This window comes from Lucilia sericata, unplaced genomic scaffold, assembly GCF_015586225.1.
Source record: "Lucilia sericata isolate MDLA Ls3-8-SP2 unplaced genomic scaffold, ASM1558622v1 Contig005874F_arrow, whole genome shotgun sequence".
NCBI classification, from domain to species: Eukaryota; Metazoa; Arthropoda; class Insecta; order Diptera; family Calliphoridae; genus Lucilia; species Lucilia sericata.
In genome coordinates, this window is record NW_023997629.1 from 1 (window position 1) to 19,439 (window position 19,439).

A 19,439-nucleotide genomic window follows, 5' to 3' on the forward strand; every position below is an offset into this window, starting at 1 on the left:
CTAGAACTGAACTAGAACTGAACTAGAACTGAACTAGAACTGAACTAGAACTGAACTAGAACTGAACTAGAACTGAACTAGAACTGAACTAGAACTGAACTAGAACTGAACTAGAACTGAACTAGAACTGAACTAGAACTGAACTAGAACTGAACTAGAACTGAACTAGAACTGAACTAGAACTGAACTAGAACTGAACTAGAACTGAACTAGAACTGAACTAGAACTGAACTAGAACTGAACTGAACTGAACTAGAACTGAACTAGAACTGAACTAGAACTGAACTAGAACTGAACTAGAACTAGAACTGAACTGAACTGAACTAGAACTGAACTAGAACTGAACTAGAACTGAACTAGAACTGAACTAGAACTGAACTAGAACTGAACTAGAACTAGAACTGAACTAGAACTAGAACTGAACTAGAACTGAACTAGAACTGAACTAGAACTGAACTAGAACTGAACTAGAACTGAACTAGAACTGAACTAGAACTGAACTAGAACTGAACTAGAACTGAACTAGAACTGAACTAGAACTGAACTAGAACTGAACTAGAACTGAACTGAACTAGAACTGAACTAGAACTGAACTAGAACTGAACTAGAACTGAACTAGAACTGAACTAGAACTGAACTAGAACTGAACTAGAACTGAACTAGAACTGAACTAGAACTGAACTAGAACTGAACTAGAACTGAACTAGAACTGAACTAGAACTGAACTAGAACTGAACTAGAACTGAACTAGAACTGAACTAGAACTGAACTAGAACTGAACTAGAACTGAACTAGAACTGAACTAGAACTGAACTAGAACTGAACTAGAACTGAACTAGAACTGAACTAGAACTGAACTAGAACTGAACTAGAACTGAACTAGAACTGAACTAGAACTGAACTAGAACAGAACTAGAACAGAACTAGAACTGAACTAGAACTGAACTAGAACTGAACTAGAACTGAACTAGAACTGAACTAGAACTGAACTAGAACTGAACTAGAACTGAACTAGAACTGAACTAGAACAGAACTAGAACAGAACTAGAACTGAACTAGAACTGAACTAGAACTGAACTAGAACTGAACTAGAACTGAACTAGAACTGAACTAGAACAGAACTTGAACTGAACTAGAACTGAACTAGAACAGAACTAGATCTAAACTAGAACAGAACAAAACTAGATCTGAGCTGGTAAGGATCTATGGTAATAATATGATCTATGATTGTTTTCTACAAAAAATATTTGTTTCTCGATAGTTTCGTCCTTAAATCTTAAAATTTAAACGATTTTATTATTACAGCAATGAAAAATCAAAAGATTTGAAAGAAAAAGATGTATTCGAAGAAACCTCTTCAGAAAAGAATTCAACACCAGAAAAATATACTAAACAAAAAAGGACTGTTAGTTCTCAAATCGAAAAAGTAAATCTACAACTGCCCTCTAACAATAAGAAGAACTCTGAAGACAACAAAACAAAAAATTCTAAAAAAGTTGATGAACAACAAAAAACTGAAACTAAAAACACAGAAAACTTAAAAAGTTTGCCTTTAAATAAAAAGGAAAATGACGATAAAAGTAAACAAGATAATAATACACTTGAAAGTAATAAGCTGCAGAAGGAGACAATACAAGACGTAAGTTTGTCTACTAACTTGCCAGAAACCTCAAAACTTTGTACACCTCGCAAGGTAGCCTTGTTTAATGAACTTTTTGGACCCTCGTCTAGCGAAAGCAGTACAACTGCTGCCAGCAGCTGTAAAGGTACAAATTCTCTGCTTACTAATATAAAAGGAATTTTAGCAAAAACAAACCAAACAGATATCCTTAGTTCAGCAACTACTTCACCAGGTGATTATACAGATATCAGTAGTGGCATGGCTACACCGAAAGAGGATGCTGTCGAGGTTATAAGTTCAGAAAATACAACACCAACTAACATTAAGGATAATAATGATGGTGATCTAGTTAAAACTAATATTGACAATTGTTTTATTCTAACACAAAATGTTGATAAGGAGGTAAAAACTATTGCTTGTGTAGATTTAACAGAGTTATTGGATGATGATATAGAAAATGAAGTGGATTTGATAGAAATACCAGGTTTAGATTTGTGTTCTGGAAGTAAAGCAAAAAATTCAACTAAAACTAAGACTGATAAGAAGAACTTAAGTAAAGATTTAGAAAATTCAAGTAATGTCGAAAATGATGAAAATAGAAAGACTTCATCAGGTTCGGAAATACCAGTATCCCTAGATAATACAGACTTGGAGAAGGTTTCGTTAATAAATGCATCAGACAAACAAGAAATTGTTGATAGTTCTGAAATTACCATCAGCTCAACGGAAGAAATCATTGAATTAGTAGAACATGTTAATGATAAATATGATGAGAAAGTGAAATCTTTACAAGCAGATAGAAGGGAAGGGGGCAGTTCCCCCATGTCACCAAGCGTAGATGAAACAGCAATTAAATCTGCAGATGTGAAGCAAATGATTACAGCCATCGAATCAGTTGATAAATTAGATGACGCAGCAGTTGTAGAAAAGCATTCCACAGAAAGTAAACTGGACGATCTGGAAATGGAAAGTTTTGACACGAAATCCAACACTGAAGAGATTCCGCTCGATGAAAATGACAAACAGTCTAAAGCTTTAACAAGTGAAGAGCAAATGAAAATAACAGCAAGTGTACACAGCACGACTTCAACTTCTAAAGCTCCAGGCTCTAACATCGAAATAAAAGAAACAGATCTTGCGTTTAAAACAAAAATTTATAAAAATTCGAATAAACTTGAAATGACTGAAAACGATAACTCCAAAGCAGAACAAAGTCAAGAGAGTGTTGATGCAAGCACCTTATCAGACAATATGACAGAAGTATTAGATCACACTTCAAGTGCTAATGAAAATTCCAACTCAAATTTACCAGAAAATTCCCTAAACAGTGAAGAAGCCTGCTCAATGGAAACAGAAATAATTATTGATGAAACTTTCGATGAAATTCAAACTGTAGAAGAAAGTGACAGAGAATTACAACAAGCAGATACAAATATGTCTCCATTAATAGACAAAAACGATGTAGACACTACAATAGATGTAAATTTAAACGAAGCAGAAGTTGTTGAATCATTTCCTCCAGAAAATCTTATAAACAATTCAGATTCCATTAAAAATAGACAAAATAAAGAAGAAAATGAATTAATATTAGCCTTAACTGAAGAATTACCACAAACTGAATGTGAATTAGAAGAGATTACAGAAGACTTAACAGCTAATAACAACCTTAAAACAGATCAGACTAAAACATCTAATAATATAAATGAAAATATAAAAGAAACCGTATCGGAATCTAAAGCAAATGAATCAGATGAGAATTCAACGGTCACATGTGCTGATGATATGTCCGAAGCAGATTTACTTGAAAAATCAATGGAAAATTTTACAAAAACTAAGTCAAATGAAGAAGTGGCTTTAATATCATCAGCATTAATTGAAAATAACAATAATGAATGTACGATTAAGGTTTCAGATTCACATATGGAAGAAGAAAAAAGTAATTCTCTAGCTATTCGAGCGGAACTTAAGACAATTTTAGATTCCCAAGCAGAAATAAGCAGCAAACATATTGATGATATCGAAATCCAAGCTGAAGATGAGCAAACTTGCACAAAAACTTCAGCAGAAGAAACGGAAAATCTTATTACAGTAAGAGAATCACGTGATTCTACAGTTCTTGAGCAAAACAATGAAACAGCAGAATCCAATGATCAAATGACTCTTAAAATCAGCAATGATGAGATGACATTTGAAATAGCTAACGAAAAAGGAGTAAATGCCGAGGAGACTGCAGCAAGTATTGTACTTTTGGAATCAAATAAAACAATTGTCAGCTGCGAAACCGAATCTGAAGTTCAAAAAATTTCTTTAGAAACCTCAGCAATAGATTCAGAAAATGATAGTCCAACATTAAAACCATCTGATTCCACAGCACTTGAGGCAAATAAAGATCAGTGTGTAGCAGAAAATAAACGTTTAGAAGAGACTACCAGAAACTCGTATTCGCAGGAATCAAAAGCTAGCTGTGAAAAGGAGGAGAGCGAAACCGAATTCGAAGCTTCAAAAACTTCTTTAGAAATTTCGGGAAATGAAAACCTAACATCAAAATCCTATGATTCTATAGCACCTGAAGCATATACAGATCTGGTTTTAGCAAAAAAGAAACCTTTAGAAGTGATCACACAAAAAGACGGAAGCGAAACCGAATCTAAAGTTCCAAAAACTTGTGATTCCACAATACTTGAAGCAAATAAAGATCAGACTTTGGTAGAAAAGAAACGTTTAGAAGAGACTACAGATTCGCAAGAAACAACAGCCAATAGCGAAAAGGACAAGAGCGTAATCTATGTTCCAACACCAAATTTAGAGAGTGCACCCAAAGTTTTGGAATCATGTAATACCACGGCACCTGCTATAAATAAAGTTCGGGATGTAACACAAAAGAATCCTTTAGAAGAGACTACAGCAAACAATGAGGTTTCGGAGTTGCGGGAAACAGTAGCCAGCTGTGAAAAGGAGGAGAGCAGAAGCAATTCTCAAGTTGAAATTTCAGCAAAAGTTGCGGAAAATGAAATCCAAACAACAAAATCATCTGATTTCAACGCACCGCAAGCAAATAAAAAACAGTCTTTAGCAGAAAATGTAAGATTAGAAGAAGACAATGACATGAGCAAAACTGAAACACATACTGAGGAGACTATAGAGGACGTAGCAGAAAACGCAAGTGATGAATCCAAGGAAAAATCTTACAGTAATTCCCTAAGACCTGAATCAACTACAGAAAAGTCCATAGAAAAGGCTACTGATTCAGAAGAAGAAGAAGTAAACTGCAGTAAAACGGAATTGACTAAAACTTCAACACAAGATTCGATAAATAAGATACAGATTGATATATTGGAAACAGAAGAAACTTCATTTGAAACTCCAATAATAAGTTCTACAATAACTGAAAAAATTAATAAAGAAACTGATGAAGAGATGAAAGAAGTTCCACAAAATGCGATTCCTGAATCAGAAGCACATCATGAGAAAACTTTACAAGAATCTGCTACACCCGCAACTGATAGTAATAGTAAGCAAACACAACAAGTTATTGAAGTAGCAAGCATTCTTGAATACTCTAAAGTGTCAGATAATACCCAAGATTCCAGTCTAAACGAAGAAGCTGCTATGCAAAATGTCAAAGAATGTGGCAACCGAGATCCAAAGGATCAAATATTAACTGATACTGCTGAAGTTACTAAAACTAGTTCTGAGACAGACCCGCAAACATCCGTTACTACTCCAGACTCGGCTGGATGGTTAGGAAATTCTAACGTTAGAGAATCATATGAACAAATAACCCAGATTATAAAGAGTTCCGAGACAGACGCGCAAAAATCTGTTACTACTTCAGACTCTGTTGCAAGAGAATCCAATGTTTCAAATGCTGCTGAAAAGATGAAGAATTTCAGAAATAAAAACCATGTTACTGTCAAACCTATTCAAGCCTTAATAACGGGAACCTTAAAGAAACAGTTGCAAGAATTTTTCTTACGTAGAGATAAACATTTAACGGAAAGTAAAACTAAACAATCATTTAAATCAAAAGAAACTGCTTTAGTTTTAGCAAATGAGAAACTTAAGTCAACAAAGTATTTTAAGAGTAAAGATGATCTTAACAATACACAAAATTATAGCCTTAAAGATCCCCTAGAGAAGGCAGCCAAAGATGTTAAAGCTTCACACGATATCGTTAAAGAACAGTCTGCAAAAGATTTCGAAATTAAGGAAAACGCACAAAGTCCAGCAACTCCGCAGCAGAATGAAGTTTTAGAATTTCAGGCTAAATCTACAGACTCTGGCTTAATGGGTTCCACAGAGAAAATCATAAAAGACATTGAAATGAGAAACATAGATCTTGATGAATCTGTTAATATCATCGAACTAAATGAAACGGAGAAAGAACATACTGCCAATAGAACAGCTCAAGCTAATCCTACTCAAACTATTTCAGGACATAAATCAACAGAACATCCAATTGAAGAAATAAGTAAAGATTTGAAAACACCAGAGAGGCCGTTAACAAAGAAAGTGAAAGTTGAAAAGAAAGTTCCTCAACAACAGCAAGCTACAAGTATAGATACTTCCATTGGCTTAGCAGCTTCCCCGAAACAAAACGCAAAAAATTCTTTAGATTTAGAAACTTCAAAAATAGAGCAAGTACAGAAAGCGATTTGTGAAAAGATAGTTCCTCAAGAGGTAAAGAACAATTATGTTGAGGAAAAACCTATCACTAGTTCAACATCGCCGCTTAAAACTTCTGCTGCTACAGCAATTTCTAGTAAAGAATCTGAAACGATTTACACAAGTAAAGAGCTTTATGAAGCAGTTGACATGATCGAGCTAAGTGAAACGGAGAAAGAACGTACTGCCAATAGAACAGCTCAAGCAATTCCTCTGCAAAATATGGCAAAAGATAAACCCACAAAAGATCAAATTGAAGAATTAAATGAAGATTTGCAAACTCCAGGAAGGCCGTTGACAAAGAAAGCAAAAGTTGAAAAGAAAGTTCCACAACAAATGGATACTTTTATAAAATTAAATCTGGAAGCAACTAATATAGAAACCAAAAAGCAAAACACATCCGATAATAAAAAGAAAGTACCTGTTGAATCTGTTGAACATATCAAGTTAATACCTGAAATATCCGAAGTTTCAAAGCAACAAAACGCAGACATAGAAGCGTCTTATCAACAAGATACAACAATTTGCGAAATTAAAGAGAAAATATCTGTTAGATCTGTTAAAGAGTTAACTCAATCTGCTGATCTTATAACTAACAAGTTAATCCATGAAATTCTCGAGGTTCCAAAGCAACAAAACGCAGACTTAGAAGCTACTACTAAACAACACACAACAACTTGTCAAGTTAAAGAGAAAACTTCTGTTAAATCTGTTGAAGATTTAACTCAATCTGCTGCTTCGATTACCAACAAATTACATCCTGAAATTAGCGACATTTCAAAGGAGCAACAAGCTGACTTAGAAACCACTAATAAACAACCCATAAACTCTGGTGAATCGGTGGAATATTTAACACAACCCGCTGTTCCTACAACTATCAAGTTAATTCCTGATATTCCCGGAGTTTCAAAGCAACAAAACATTGAAACTTCTAAACTACAACAAACAACAACTTGCGTAAATAAAGAGAAAATATCTGTTAAATCTATTGAAGATTTAACTCAATCTGCTGATCTTACAACTGACAACTTAATCCAGGTTCCAAAACAGCAAAACACTAACTTAGAAACTTCTAAACAACAACACACAACAACTTGCGTAAATAAAGAGAAAATATCTGTTAAATCTATTGAAGATTTAACTCAATCTGCTGTTCCTATAAGGAACAAATTAACATCTGAAATTCCCAAGAATTCAAAGCAACAAAGCGCAAATAGAAACACTGAAACTTTAGTTAACTCCATAAACCCAAATAAACATGAAAACCTCTCCGAAACCAAGAAAACTAATGAAAAACATTCCAACTTGCCGGCAAAACATGCTGTACCCGTGGGCTCTAAAATATCCGCTGTCATCGATGCCATATCACATCGTATGCAAAAAACTTTAGGAGATATTGAAAAGACTATAACTGGTTATGAGTCTAATCTTAATAAAGATCCAATTCCATCAACGTCTGCTCCTAGAGAGCAATCTTTAATGAAACAACAAGTAGAGGCAGCTGAAGGCTTTGGAAGTTTCGTACAAAAGCAATTAGCAAACGAGGTAGCTGCAAACGTGTCTTCAGTCCTTACAAACTCTCCAGAAGGTTTGGTTTGCAACAACTCCAAACATAATATTAATAAAGTTCCAATTCCATTAACATCTGCTCCTACAGTACAATCTATAATGAAACAACCATTACAGAAAGTTGAAGGCATTGGAAGTTTCATACAAAGGCAATTAGCAAACGAGGAAGTTGCAAACGTGTCCTCTCCAGAAGCTTTGGTTGGCAACAACACAAAATTCCTTAACAATAACTCCATATTGTCCGGAGAGATGAGATGTAAGGAGCAGCCTAAAACTAGCAAAGATTCTACACAAAAATCTTTACAATCCCCGGAAAACACAGACAATAAAGATGCTGGAGAGACTGAATGTTTCATTCCAAAATTGTCTTATTTTGCAACGTCTAATATTGCTACTCCAAGTAACGTATTTCAAAAAATAATAACTAAGGAAATTAACATTGAGGGCGAAATCGTAGAAGTGGTTAGAATTCATATACCCAAAGGTTCAAATGCCACCAATGAAATTAGAAAGTTTAAACAACTTACTGCAGAAATATTAAGTTCACCCGCCTCTTGTTCAAATAAAAATCAAGAAATTGAAAGAATGGTTAAGAAGAGTAATCCAATCGGCTTTGAATGTCAACAAAACAAGATTTTGGAGTCCACAGCCATTAATTCCTGTGAAATTTTAAACTCACCCGCAACTTATTCTGGTAATCATCAAGAAATTGAAAGAAATGTTAAGAAGAGTAATCCAACAGTATTTGATTCTCCTCAAATCCCAATTTTGGATTCAATAGCCAACAAGTCCTGTGAAATTTTAAACTCACCCTCAACGTTTTCAAGTAATCATCAAGAAATTGAAAGAATGATTAAAAAAACTAATCCAATAGCTTTTGAATCTCCTCAAATCATAATTTTGGATTCAACAGCCAACAAATCCTGTGAAATTTTAAACCCATCGGCAACTTCTTCAAGTAATCATCAAGAAATTGCAAAAATTGTTAAGAAAACTAATCCAACAAGCTTTGAATCTCCACAAATCACAATTTTGGATTCAACAGCCAACAAGTCCTGTGAAATTTTAAACCCATCAGCAACTTCTTCAAGTAATAATCAAGAAATTGCAAAAATTGTTAAGAAAACTAATCCAACAAGCTTTGAATCACCTCAAATCCCAATTTTGGATTCAACAACCAACAAATCCTGTGAAAATTTAAACCCTTCGGCAACTTCCTCAAGTAATCATCAAGAAATTGAAAGAATTGTTAAGAAGACTACTACAACAAGCTTTGAATCACCTCAAATCCCAATTTTGGATTCAACAACCAACAAGTCCTGTGAAATTTTAAACACACCCGCAACATCTTCAAATAAAAATCAAGATATTGAAAAAACTGTTAGGAAAAGTACTCCAACAAACACGGAATTCCAACAAATCAAGATTTTGGACACAACAGCCAACAAATCCTGTGAAAAATCCCCCTTAAAAGAATGCAAAACCCCTAGAAAAGAAACCACAATTACAGCACTCAACAAAGAAGTGGGATATCTAACACCCAAAACTCTGGCTTACAAACATAGCCAAGAGAAAGACAGCTATATCACCATCTCTTCTATACTACCAGAAACATTTAGTACTACCCCTGTTTTACCCTCGATTTCCACCACATCTCCTACGCCCTCAAATTTTAGTGGTTTATTTTCCAAGAAAACTTCCAACAATCTTAACACAGAAGATGAATTAATCAGAACTAAGAAAAAATCACCACTTTTTATCAACAAACCCAAGGAATATATAATACCAGCGGCCAGTGTTTTATGCAATGTCGACAACTTGGAGAATGCCACCAAAGCCAATAAGAAATTACACTGGGAACTGTTGGAAAATAAAAATGAAATGACCGAAATTGAAGATGATGCCGATGTCGATACCACAGATGAGGAAGAACCCAAAATTAAGGAAGAACCTTTAGAACAAGCTTCAACCTCGCCTAAACAAACTAGTCCACAAAGTAAAACCAGTGATCAAAAATTGCAAAAGACTTCAACCTCCGAAACGGATACCCAAACAGAAGATGAATCCCTACTAAAAGAGTTGAAACGTCAGGATACCCATAAAAAGCTAAAGCGTAAATCTTCCAAGGTACATAAATCTAAGCACCATAAACATAAATTGCCCAAAACTGTTAAGGCTAGACTAAAAGCTATAGCTAAGCGTAATGAAAAAGACACCCTAACAGATAGTGGTCCAATGGTACAGCCACCTTTTACTATTATCTTGCCCAAAAGACCCGTGGGAAGGCCTAGAAAATTACAGAATTGTCCCAAAGTGGAAAAGGTGGTGGTGCAGCATAAAAAGAGAGGACGCAAACCCAAACAAATAGTGCTTAAGCCTAATGATGTAGCGACTCCTAAGGAATCTTTAGAAAGTAGTTACAAAACTAAATCGAATGAATCTTTTAAAGAAAAGAAACGTAATGCTAAAGAGAGATACAGTCCGGATGTTGTAAATAATTTGGAAAACACATTGAGAATTCTATCGTCATCTGTTGAAAGACTGGAAATATGTGATGAGACTTGTAATTCAAGGGGTAAGTGCATTAATGTTTTTCTTAAAATTCTATCATTTCATTTTGTTTAAAAGGGAAATTTGTTTTAAGATATTTGTTTAACTAAAATTTAGTTTAAACTCAAGTTGAGGAACCTAGCAATCTGTAGAAATCCTATTAAAGCTTTAATATGGTCCAGACTATGTCGTTGGAAGGAAAAGGTTGTCCTTTTTGTTGAAACAACTAGGAATTTAGATATTGCAACGGTTTATCGATTGTTGCCAATGTTAAGTCTTTTATATTGGTAAGAGTTGACTCAACAGAAGGTGATAGAGAGAGTTTAGAATAATTTTTAAAACCATGGCTGGAGAAGAGAGTCATTGAAGGCGATGGATTTTAAACCAAGGAGCCTGTCTGCATTTCTACTAATAATACTTGAGAGACTGGTAGATCATGCCACTCTTCTCATTAGCGACACTCAACATTCCAACCTTTAGTTTAAATCTGTTGAGAGTGCGCAACATGAGGTTGTAGGTTGTATTGGCCACAGTTTTGAGGTATTTTTTGGTCACAGAAGAAGCTTTAAACAACATCAAGATTGAGGCGAATAGGGATTAGCTAGTAGAGCAAGGAGTACAAGACTTTCTGGTGAAAAAGGTTCGAGTTGTCTGCGTGAGTACCTGAAGTGTAGCTGTAATCATAAGTGGTACTTTTTCAATCACTGGGAGAGCTAGAAACAAGTCAAATCTGCCATTTTGTGACATACAAAGAACTCTCAGGTGACAATTCCTGTACATGTTTTGCAATCATACGTCACTAGGAAACAGTCCTTAGTATTTGGTAGACCGAAATATGACCTCCAAGACTTTGTTCATAACTCACAGACGACACACTGCGGTAACTCTAGTTTGAACAGAATAAGCCCTGAACATACCCCGATAAAGAAAGGAATTTTATCGTTAACAGTATATATATTCTATACATTGACTTGGGTATGCGGGTGCGGTGAGCTTCATATACTAATAATTCATTATGTATCCCATTCATTTTGCATCAACTCATTCCCAACATTTAATAGTTCTACAGTTACAACAGCACCGAACGTATCCCAAAATATTAATTTCACTGGTCTAATTCCCAATATTAAATTCCACAGTCGCACTGTTCGCCGTGCAACATTATCTTCTCTAGATTTGGGTTTCAATCACAACCAGCACTTGCACCCAAATAGAACTCCGGATTACAATAACACCAACGTGATGGACGGTTTACCAAGGCATATGCCTCGGAGGTCTTTCTGGTGAAGTGGATAGTCTGTATGTTTAGCAGCAGAGCTATCGACTGACGTCCAAGGCGCTCCCACGACAATAGGATCTTTGCTTCGGAACGAGCGGCCAAAGATCGTCAAACCAGCGACAGCAGTATCAACCGAAAGTTTTTTCCCTAGAAAAGAACTATCGGCCATAGTCGAACTGTTACAAGAACAACAACCGACGTCCGAGTGATCACTACATTAGGAGAAATGTTGTCAGAGGAACGCGGCAGAGAGATGTTCTTTTGATATTTTGAGGAGATGTGATATCCTTTGGTTAAAGCTCTTTGAATCCGAAGTGGGAAGATTGTTGTCAATGCGGATGGCGTAGTGGTATTGGTAAAGGGAATCTAGTTATTCACTATCTTCAAGATTATGTAAGCTCCGCAGGCCGAACTTTCGTTATGGGTGAGAACGTCACGTAAAACTTAACAGACGCTTCAAGATAGATAACTTTAGGTTGTCTAGAATAGATGAATCCCAGCTAATTTTATCTAATAAAAAGAAAAGTTCGTTCCTTGATAGTGAATTATCATGGACGAAGAATACTCAGAATATAATGAGAAAAAAGGGTCGAAATATGGATTTTGGTTGTATTATCTGGTGGTAATAGACAGCATTAGGAAGGTACTTAAGAAATCTCAAAGTTGCGCCTCGCTTAGCCTTACAGGTCCTTTAGATGGACACTGATATAGTATTATGTAAGTTCCCTATGAGCACCAGGAAGCTGCTATGAGTCTGCTTTAGTTATAAATTTCCATGAAGCATGAAATTCCCAGTAGAATTTCCAATTATAGGATTGGGACTTTGGACTTCGGAGTTCGCTGACAAAGTGGGGGAGTCGTTCTTTCAGTAAGTAGTCTACTGTGAGGATTCGGGTATTCTCTCACACTTTGAGATCGCAATCTTTTGTCTTTTAAGGAACTCGTCTCTAAACCTCACGGTTAACAGTATCTTCATTTACTACTAACGAATTTAATAGAATTTCGAAGACTTGTTCACATTTTCCAGTATTAGAATCATCTCATATCTTTGAAAGACACTAACAGAAGAGTTTTAATGAAAATTTTAATCAATATAATTAAAAAAAATTACAAAACATTTCAGATTCATCAAAACAGAGAAAAACCTTCGAAAAACAGATGGAAGAAAGCCAATATGAAGATGCCTTTAATACATCTATGATTTACCACAAACAAGATTCTTCAAGGGAAAGTATTAATATATCTGCAGTAGAGAATCCGATAACTGAATCCCAGAAAATGTTGCAAAAACAGAATAAACCAGAGTCAACAAAACCTTTCGAGACAGCTAAAGTGTCTTCTTATAAGACTGATTTATTAAGTGCCTCTATAATTAAGGAGCCTGTTATAAAACTTATTGAACTCCCTTCAACTAGTAGGGAAGCTCAAAGCAAACTTCTTATAATTAGTAGTGAAAGAAAGCCAGGAAAAGTAAAATCTAATGAACTTAGTTGCAGGACAAAGAAAGAGAAATCACTGAAATCAAAAAGCAAAATATTAATGAAAAAGAAATTGAAATCAAAAATGAAAAATAAAGTAGCACCGTTTATATCTTTAGAAGATATAGGCATAAAGGTAAGACCACTCAAGGGCCACTTGTCGTCATTTAAAATACCCAAAATTAAGAAAGATACTGAAGAATCTATTGATGACTCTTGGAAATTGGAAGCATATGAAGAATTGGAAAAGAAAGATGATAAAGAGGATGAAAGGGAGGCAGTAGAACATGAAAAAGAAAGGAGAGATAATGAAAGGGAAGAGAAAGACAAGCAGCTCTCACCAAGACCTAAAGCATCTAAAGAAAAGGAGACTACTAATGTTAAAGAAACTAATCAGAAATCAGAAAAGTTGGATAATATGAAACCTTTGCAAAAGGAATCTAACTTGGAGACCATACAAGCGCCCCATAATAAACCCGAAAGTAAAGATGGTTCCAATACACCTGGTAATTACATCATCCAATTCGATAATAAAACGAAAACTGGCAAAAGGAAACTATTTAGTCCTGATATGTATGATGAAAGCGAAAAGGCAGAAAATTTTGAAATATCGGAAAATAAAAACAGTCAACAAATCTATGAAGAGCAATGTCAATACCTCAGCGAAACTCACGAACTAAATCCGGTAAAATTCACACAAAAATCTTTAATTTACTCCAAGAAAGCTTCGGACATTAGTCTAGTCGCCAATTCAGATGGTGGAGAAACAAGTTCAAATAATACGAGTACAAAACCTCGTAGAAAATCAATTAATATTCATAGAAGAATATTGGATTCCAGTAGTGAGGAAGACGAGGTCAATGCAGGAAGAACAAATGAAGTTAAAGAACTTTCAGAGGAAGTTACTAAAACTACAAAAACTTCGAAAACTGAAGCTGGAAAGGAAAGAAACTTAGAGGAAGCAACGGAGGCCATTTCAGCACTTACAAAAGAAACTAAAAAACCTTTAAGAGGTCGTAGGAAATCTATGTATGTTGAAAGTACTGCCAAAGAAACTGTTGTATCCGAGGAAAGTGAAACAAAGAAAGAGAGTAAAGTTACACGCAGAAAGTCAATGTATATAGAAAGGACTTCACCCGAGGCAGTTCAGTCTGAGGATAGTGAAACTATCAAACCGAAAAAACAACCTGCACGCCGAAAATCGATGTATTTTGAAAGTGCTCCAATAGAAGCAGTGGAAACTGAAGAAGAAACCATTAAACCTAGTAAAACTAGTCGACGAAAATCCATGTATGTAGAAAGCTCTGGCAAAGAAGCAGTCGAGTCTGAGGAAAGTGAAACCAGCAAGCGTATTAAACCTATACGTATAAAATCAATGTATGTTGAAGGTACTCCATTGGAACCAGTGGAAACTGAAGAGGAAACTATCAAAGCCAGTAAAACTAATCGACGGAAGTCCATGTATGTTGAGAGCACTGCCAAGGAAGTTGTCGAGCCTGAGGAAAGTGTACCAACCAAACGTAATATACCGTCACGCAGAAAGTCAATGTATGTAGAAAGAACTCCATTAGAAGCAATTGAAACTGATGAAGAAACAACTAAACACAATAAAACTAATCCAGGAAAATCTATTCCTGTTGAAAGCACTTCCCAGGAAGCTGTAGAGCCTGAGAAAAGTGTAACAACTAAGCGTAACATACCTGTACGCAGAAAGTCAATGTATGTAGAAAGAACTTCATTAGAGAAAATTGAAACTGATGAAGAAACAACTAAACGGGCTAAAACTAATAAAGAAGAATCCCTTAATGTTGGAAGCACACATTTGGAGTCTAAAAACGTTAAAGCTGACAAACCCATTAAAGCATTACGCCGAAAATCGGTGTACTTTGAAAGTCCTGCTTCATTGGAAAGTGAAACTGAGGGAATTGAAGCGAACAAACCCATTAAAGCTTGTGCAGAAACTAAAAATGTTCAGGAACCACAAACTGCGAGAGATAGTTCCAAATTAACTGAAAAATGCAATGAGCAGCTTGGGAATGAACCGCATCCTAAAGAGATTAAAGCAAACAAACCTATTAAAGCCATACGCCGAAAATCGATGTACATTGAAAGTCCTGCTTCATTGGAAAGTGAGACTGAAGGAATTGAAGCAAAAAAACCCTTAAAAGCTGGTGCCGAAACAGCGCCAAACCATTCCAAATTAACAGAGAAATGTAATGAAGAGCATGGCAAGGAATTGCATCCTAATGAGGTTAAAGCAGATAGATCTATTAAAGCCATACGCCGAAAATCAATGTATATTGAAAGTCCTGCTGTCTTAGAAAGTGAAATTGAAGCTAACAAATCCGTTAAAGCTGGTATAGAAACTGAATTGGTACAGGAGCCTCAAACAGCGCTAGATAGTTCCAAATTAACTGAGAATTGTAATGAACAGTGCGACAAAGAACCGCAACCCAAATCTGACAAACCCATTAAAGCTATACGCCGAAAATCAATGTACATTGAAAGTCCTGCCTCATTGAAAAGTGATAGTGAAGTAATTGAAGTGAATAAACCCATTAAAATTGGTTCAGAAACTAAACTTGTTCAGGAGCCACAAACTGAGCTAGACAAATCCAAACTAACCGAGAATTGTAATGACCAACAAGACAAGGAACTGCAGCCAACAAAAGCCATACAATCCTTTAAAATGCGCCGTAAAACTTTAAACATATCAAAACCCCAAACAGAAAACATTATAGAAACGTCTTCCAGTTCACTGAATCCATCTAAAATTGAAGAATTTAAAATGGATTCTAAAACGAACGACATTTCAAAAAGTCTATGTGAACATCCAAAGGAATCTACGAAACCTATAACTTCCTTCAAAATGCGGAGGAAATCCCTGTATTTGGAAAGAAATTCGTTGAAGAATGAAGATATTGAAAAGGATTCAAGAGATTTAAAGAAAGTGGAACCCGTAAAGGAGACAAAGGTTGAGGAACGCAACTTAAAGAACAAAGAAGAAAGTAATTTAGATTCTAATAACGCAATTGGAACAAGAAACTCTAAAATAGATTCTTTAAGAAAACAAATAGTTACAGATTCCGATTCCTTAATGGTGCAACAAAAATCCAATAAAATACCTTGCAAATCTACCAATCAACAACACAATTTAGAAACCAACAATGAGGAACACACTTCAGAAGATGAATTAGAGCAAGAATCTGAAAGTAAAAGACTTAAACTTGACATGGGATCGGACACCTTACCTCCCGATGCGATGGCCCAAAAGAAATCTATAAAAATGCGCAGACAGTCTACGACTCAGCGGCACAATTTAGATTCCCTTATCCCAGATAGGGCGTGTAAGAAAGATTTAGAAGTTTCCAAGAAATCTAAACAAGATAAGGAAAAGAAATCTGAAGACAAAAGAACACCACAAACAGACACCGTTTCCGTAACAATTAAAGCTCGCAGGAAATCTACAAATCAAACAAGAGATTCCGGTTCCAGCATTGAACAGGAAGCTAGGAAAGATTCAACAAAAACAAAGGTAATTAAACCAGAAGAAACTAAAAACAGTCAGCAAATGGATTCAGAAGCCAAATCCCTAGATGTTTCAAAGCCAGCAAAGCCTATTAAAATGCGTAGAAAGTCCACAATTGAGCGAGTTAATCTAGAAGCAACAGAATCTACAAAATCCACAACATCTAAACAAGTATTAGAGAAAAAGTGTGAAGAGAAACTTCCTCAAATAGAGAATAGTAAACAAACTGAAACACTCTCCTCGTCCTCCATGAAAATGAGAAGAAAGTCAACAAATCAGCCACCAACTGAAGAATCCTGTAGCAAAGACATAGACCATAATAAGGATGTAGATACCGACTCTTCCTTAGTACTGACACCACACAAATCCATTAAAATACGCCGAAAGTCAATAAATCATCTAAGAATTTTAGATTCCAGTAGTAGTGATGACAATGAGCCACTGATTAAAAAACCTACCGTGATAGCAACTGAACTGAAAACTCCTTTAACAACAGCACCCAAAAGCAGATCACGTAAGAAACGTGTGGTTAAAGTTTTAAGCAGCTCAATGGAATCACCTGTAACCAACACCACCAATAGTTCACATCAATCTTCCGATCATACCTCACCTCTCGCCTCACCCAATCATCCCATTTTCGATACAGAAGTTCCCACACAAAGTACGGAATTTGCTGCCTCCATGCCTATGACACCAAATCAACAAGATGACAACAAATTTAAGGAAATCGATTCAAAATTACATGAAATCTTTCAATCACCCCAATACACAGTGGATTATAGAATATCAGCAGCAGTGGATTCATCTAATGTAGCCATATTACCGCCTCCGGCCTTTAAAAGCGACATAAATGAGACACCACCGGATTTCAATAGCGCAATAAATCAAAGTTCTGTAAATATTTCCCAAATAAACGACAGCAACTCAACTTTAAATGACACAACGGCTACACAAAGTGGCAGCGAAGTGAAACATTTATCTTTGGGTGCCGCAGATTATCGTTTTGAAAAAGTTTCCGATAACGTTATCAATTTGTTTATATCACGCAAGCGTAAACGTAAGCGTAATAATTAAATGGTAGAAATACATAAAGTGTTATGATATTAAGATTATACTGTTAAGTTTAGTTTTAAAATTATTATAGTTTTAAGTTGTTTTTTTCTATATTTTCAAAAATTTCTCCAGGAATTTATTTTTAAATTGAAAAGATTTGTTTAAAAACTTTCGGGTTTTTTGAAAAATTCATGAATTAAATCGTTAAAAAGTTTTGTTATTTTGCTTGTAATGAATTTAAATGTGAATTCATGTATTAAAACGTTATAAAATTGTTATTTTACTTTGAAATTGAAATTAAATGCCATTCGTATTATTTATATTTAATTGCAAAAATATTATTTTCAGAAAAATATATATATATCTCGCTTATTTTTAAAAATCAAAATAAAGTAAACTTTATTTTGTAATTAATAACAATTAACAAGTATTTTAATTTATGCAAAAGTGTTAATATCTTATTATATAGACGATGTCGAGATCAGAAAGACTAAAGAGGTCCTAAAGACGGTCTTAAGCTAGGCTCAATCGAGAGGCTGTCAGTAATCTATATTTTCATAAGAAAGATGAAAATTTCTCAATATATTGAATCCTGTTTTTAGAGCAACAAGATAACGGTTACCCATGGTCACCATGGGTAACCGTTATAGGAGAACCAATGGACACTAATATCGGACGAGTCAAATCGTATAGCAAACTCAGAATATGTCGGAAACTTTGAAACATTGATCCCAATAACAATTAACAAGTATTTTAATTTATGCAAAAGTGTTAATATCTTATTATACAGACGATGTCGAGATCAGAAAGACTAAAGAGGTCCTAAAGACGGTCTTAAGCTAGGCTCAATCGAGAGGTTGTCCGTAATCTATATTTTCATAAGAAAGATGAAAATTTCTCAATATATTGAATTCTGTTTTTAGAGCAACAAGATAACGGTTACCCATGGTGACTGCTCTATATAGGAGAACCAATGGACACCAATATCGGACGAGTCAAATCGTATAGTAAACTCAGAATATGTCGGAAACTTTGAAACATTGATCCCAATAACAATTAACAAGTATTTTAATTTATGCAAAAGTGTTAATATCTTATTATACAGACGATGTCGAGATCAGAAAGACTAAAGAGGTCCTAAAGACGGTCTTAAGCTAGGCTCAATCTAGAGGCTGTAAGTAATCTATATTTTCACAAGAAAGATGAAAATTTCTCAATATATTGAATCCTGTTTTTTGAGCAACAAGATAACGGTTACCCATGGTGACTGTTCTATATAGGAGAACCAATGGACACTAATATCGGACGAGTCAAATCGTATAGCAAACTTAGAATATGTCGGAAACTTTGAAACATTGATCCCAGTTAGAAACGGAACATTAAAACAACATACCTAGAGGAATCCGGCTGTGGTCACCCAAACGGACCTGGGGTTCTACACTGAAAATCCAGAAACAGAATTATAGAACAATACCGTCAGAACACTAGCTTCCAGGTAGAACTGCTTGAAATAACGGAATATGTAATTGCTAAAAGGGCAATTAAGGCGATATCAGTACCTCGTTTCTGTAATTTTCTCGAATCGAGAAAAAACTTAAAATATAATAGTCTTCCAGTTTTTAACAGTGTGACTCTGATTATTTTTAAACTGTACTCATAAAATTTAATAAGAAATTTTTAAATTCTTGTATTCAC

The 19,439-nt window shown here is 35.1% G+C and overlaps 1 protein-coding gene across 1 annotated transcript; it reads left to right on the plus strand.

Moving 5' to 3' along the window:
- Positions 1-1,305: 1,305 nt before the first annotated feature.
- LOC119615559 (titin homolog) lies at positions 1,306-18,107 on the plus strand (the record flags this gene model as incomplete). The annotated part of the gene is made up of 2 exons (XM_037971572.1): positions 1,306-10,430; positions 12,808-18,107. Coding segments are annotated over 2 exons (14,083 nt in total), but the record flags the coding sequence as incomplete, so codon positions are not given.
- Between the last annotated feature and the right edge of the window lie 1,332 nt (positions 18,108-19,439).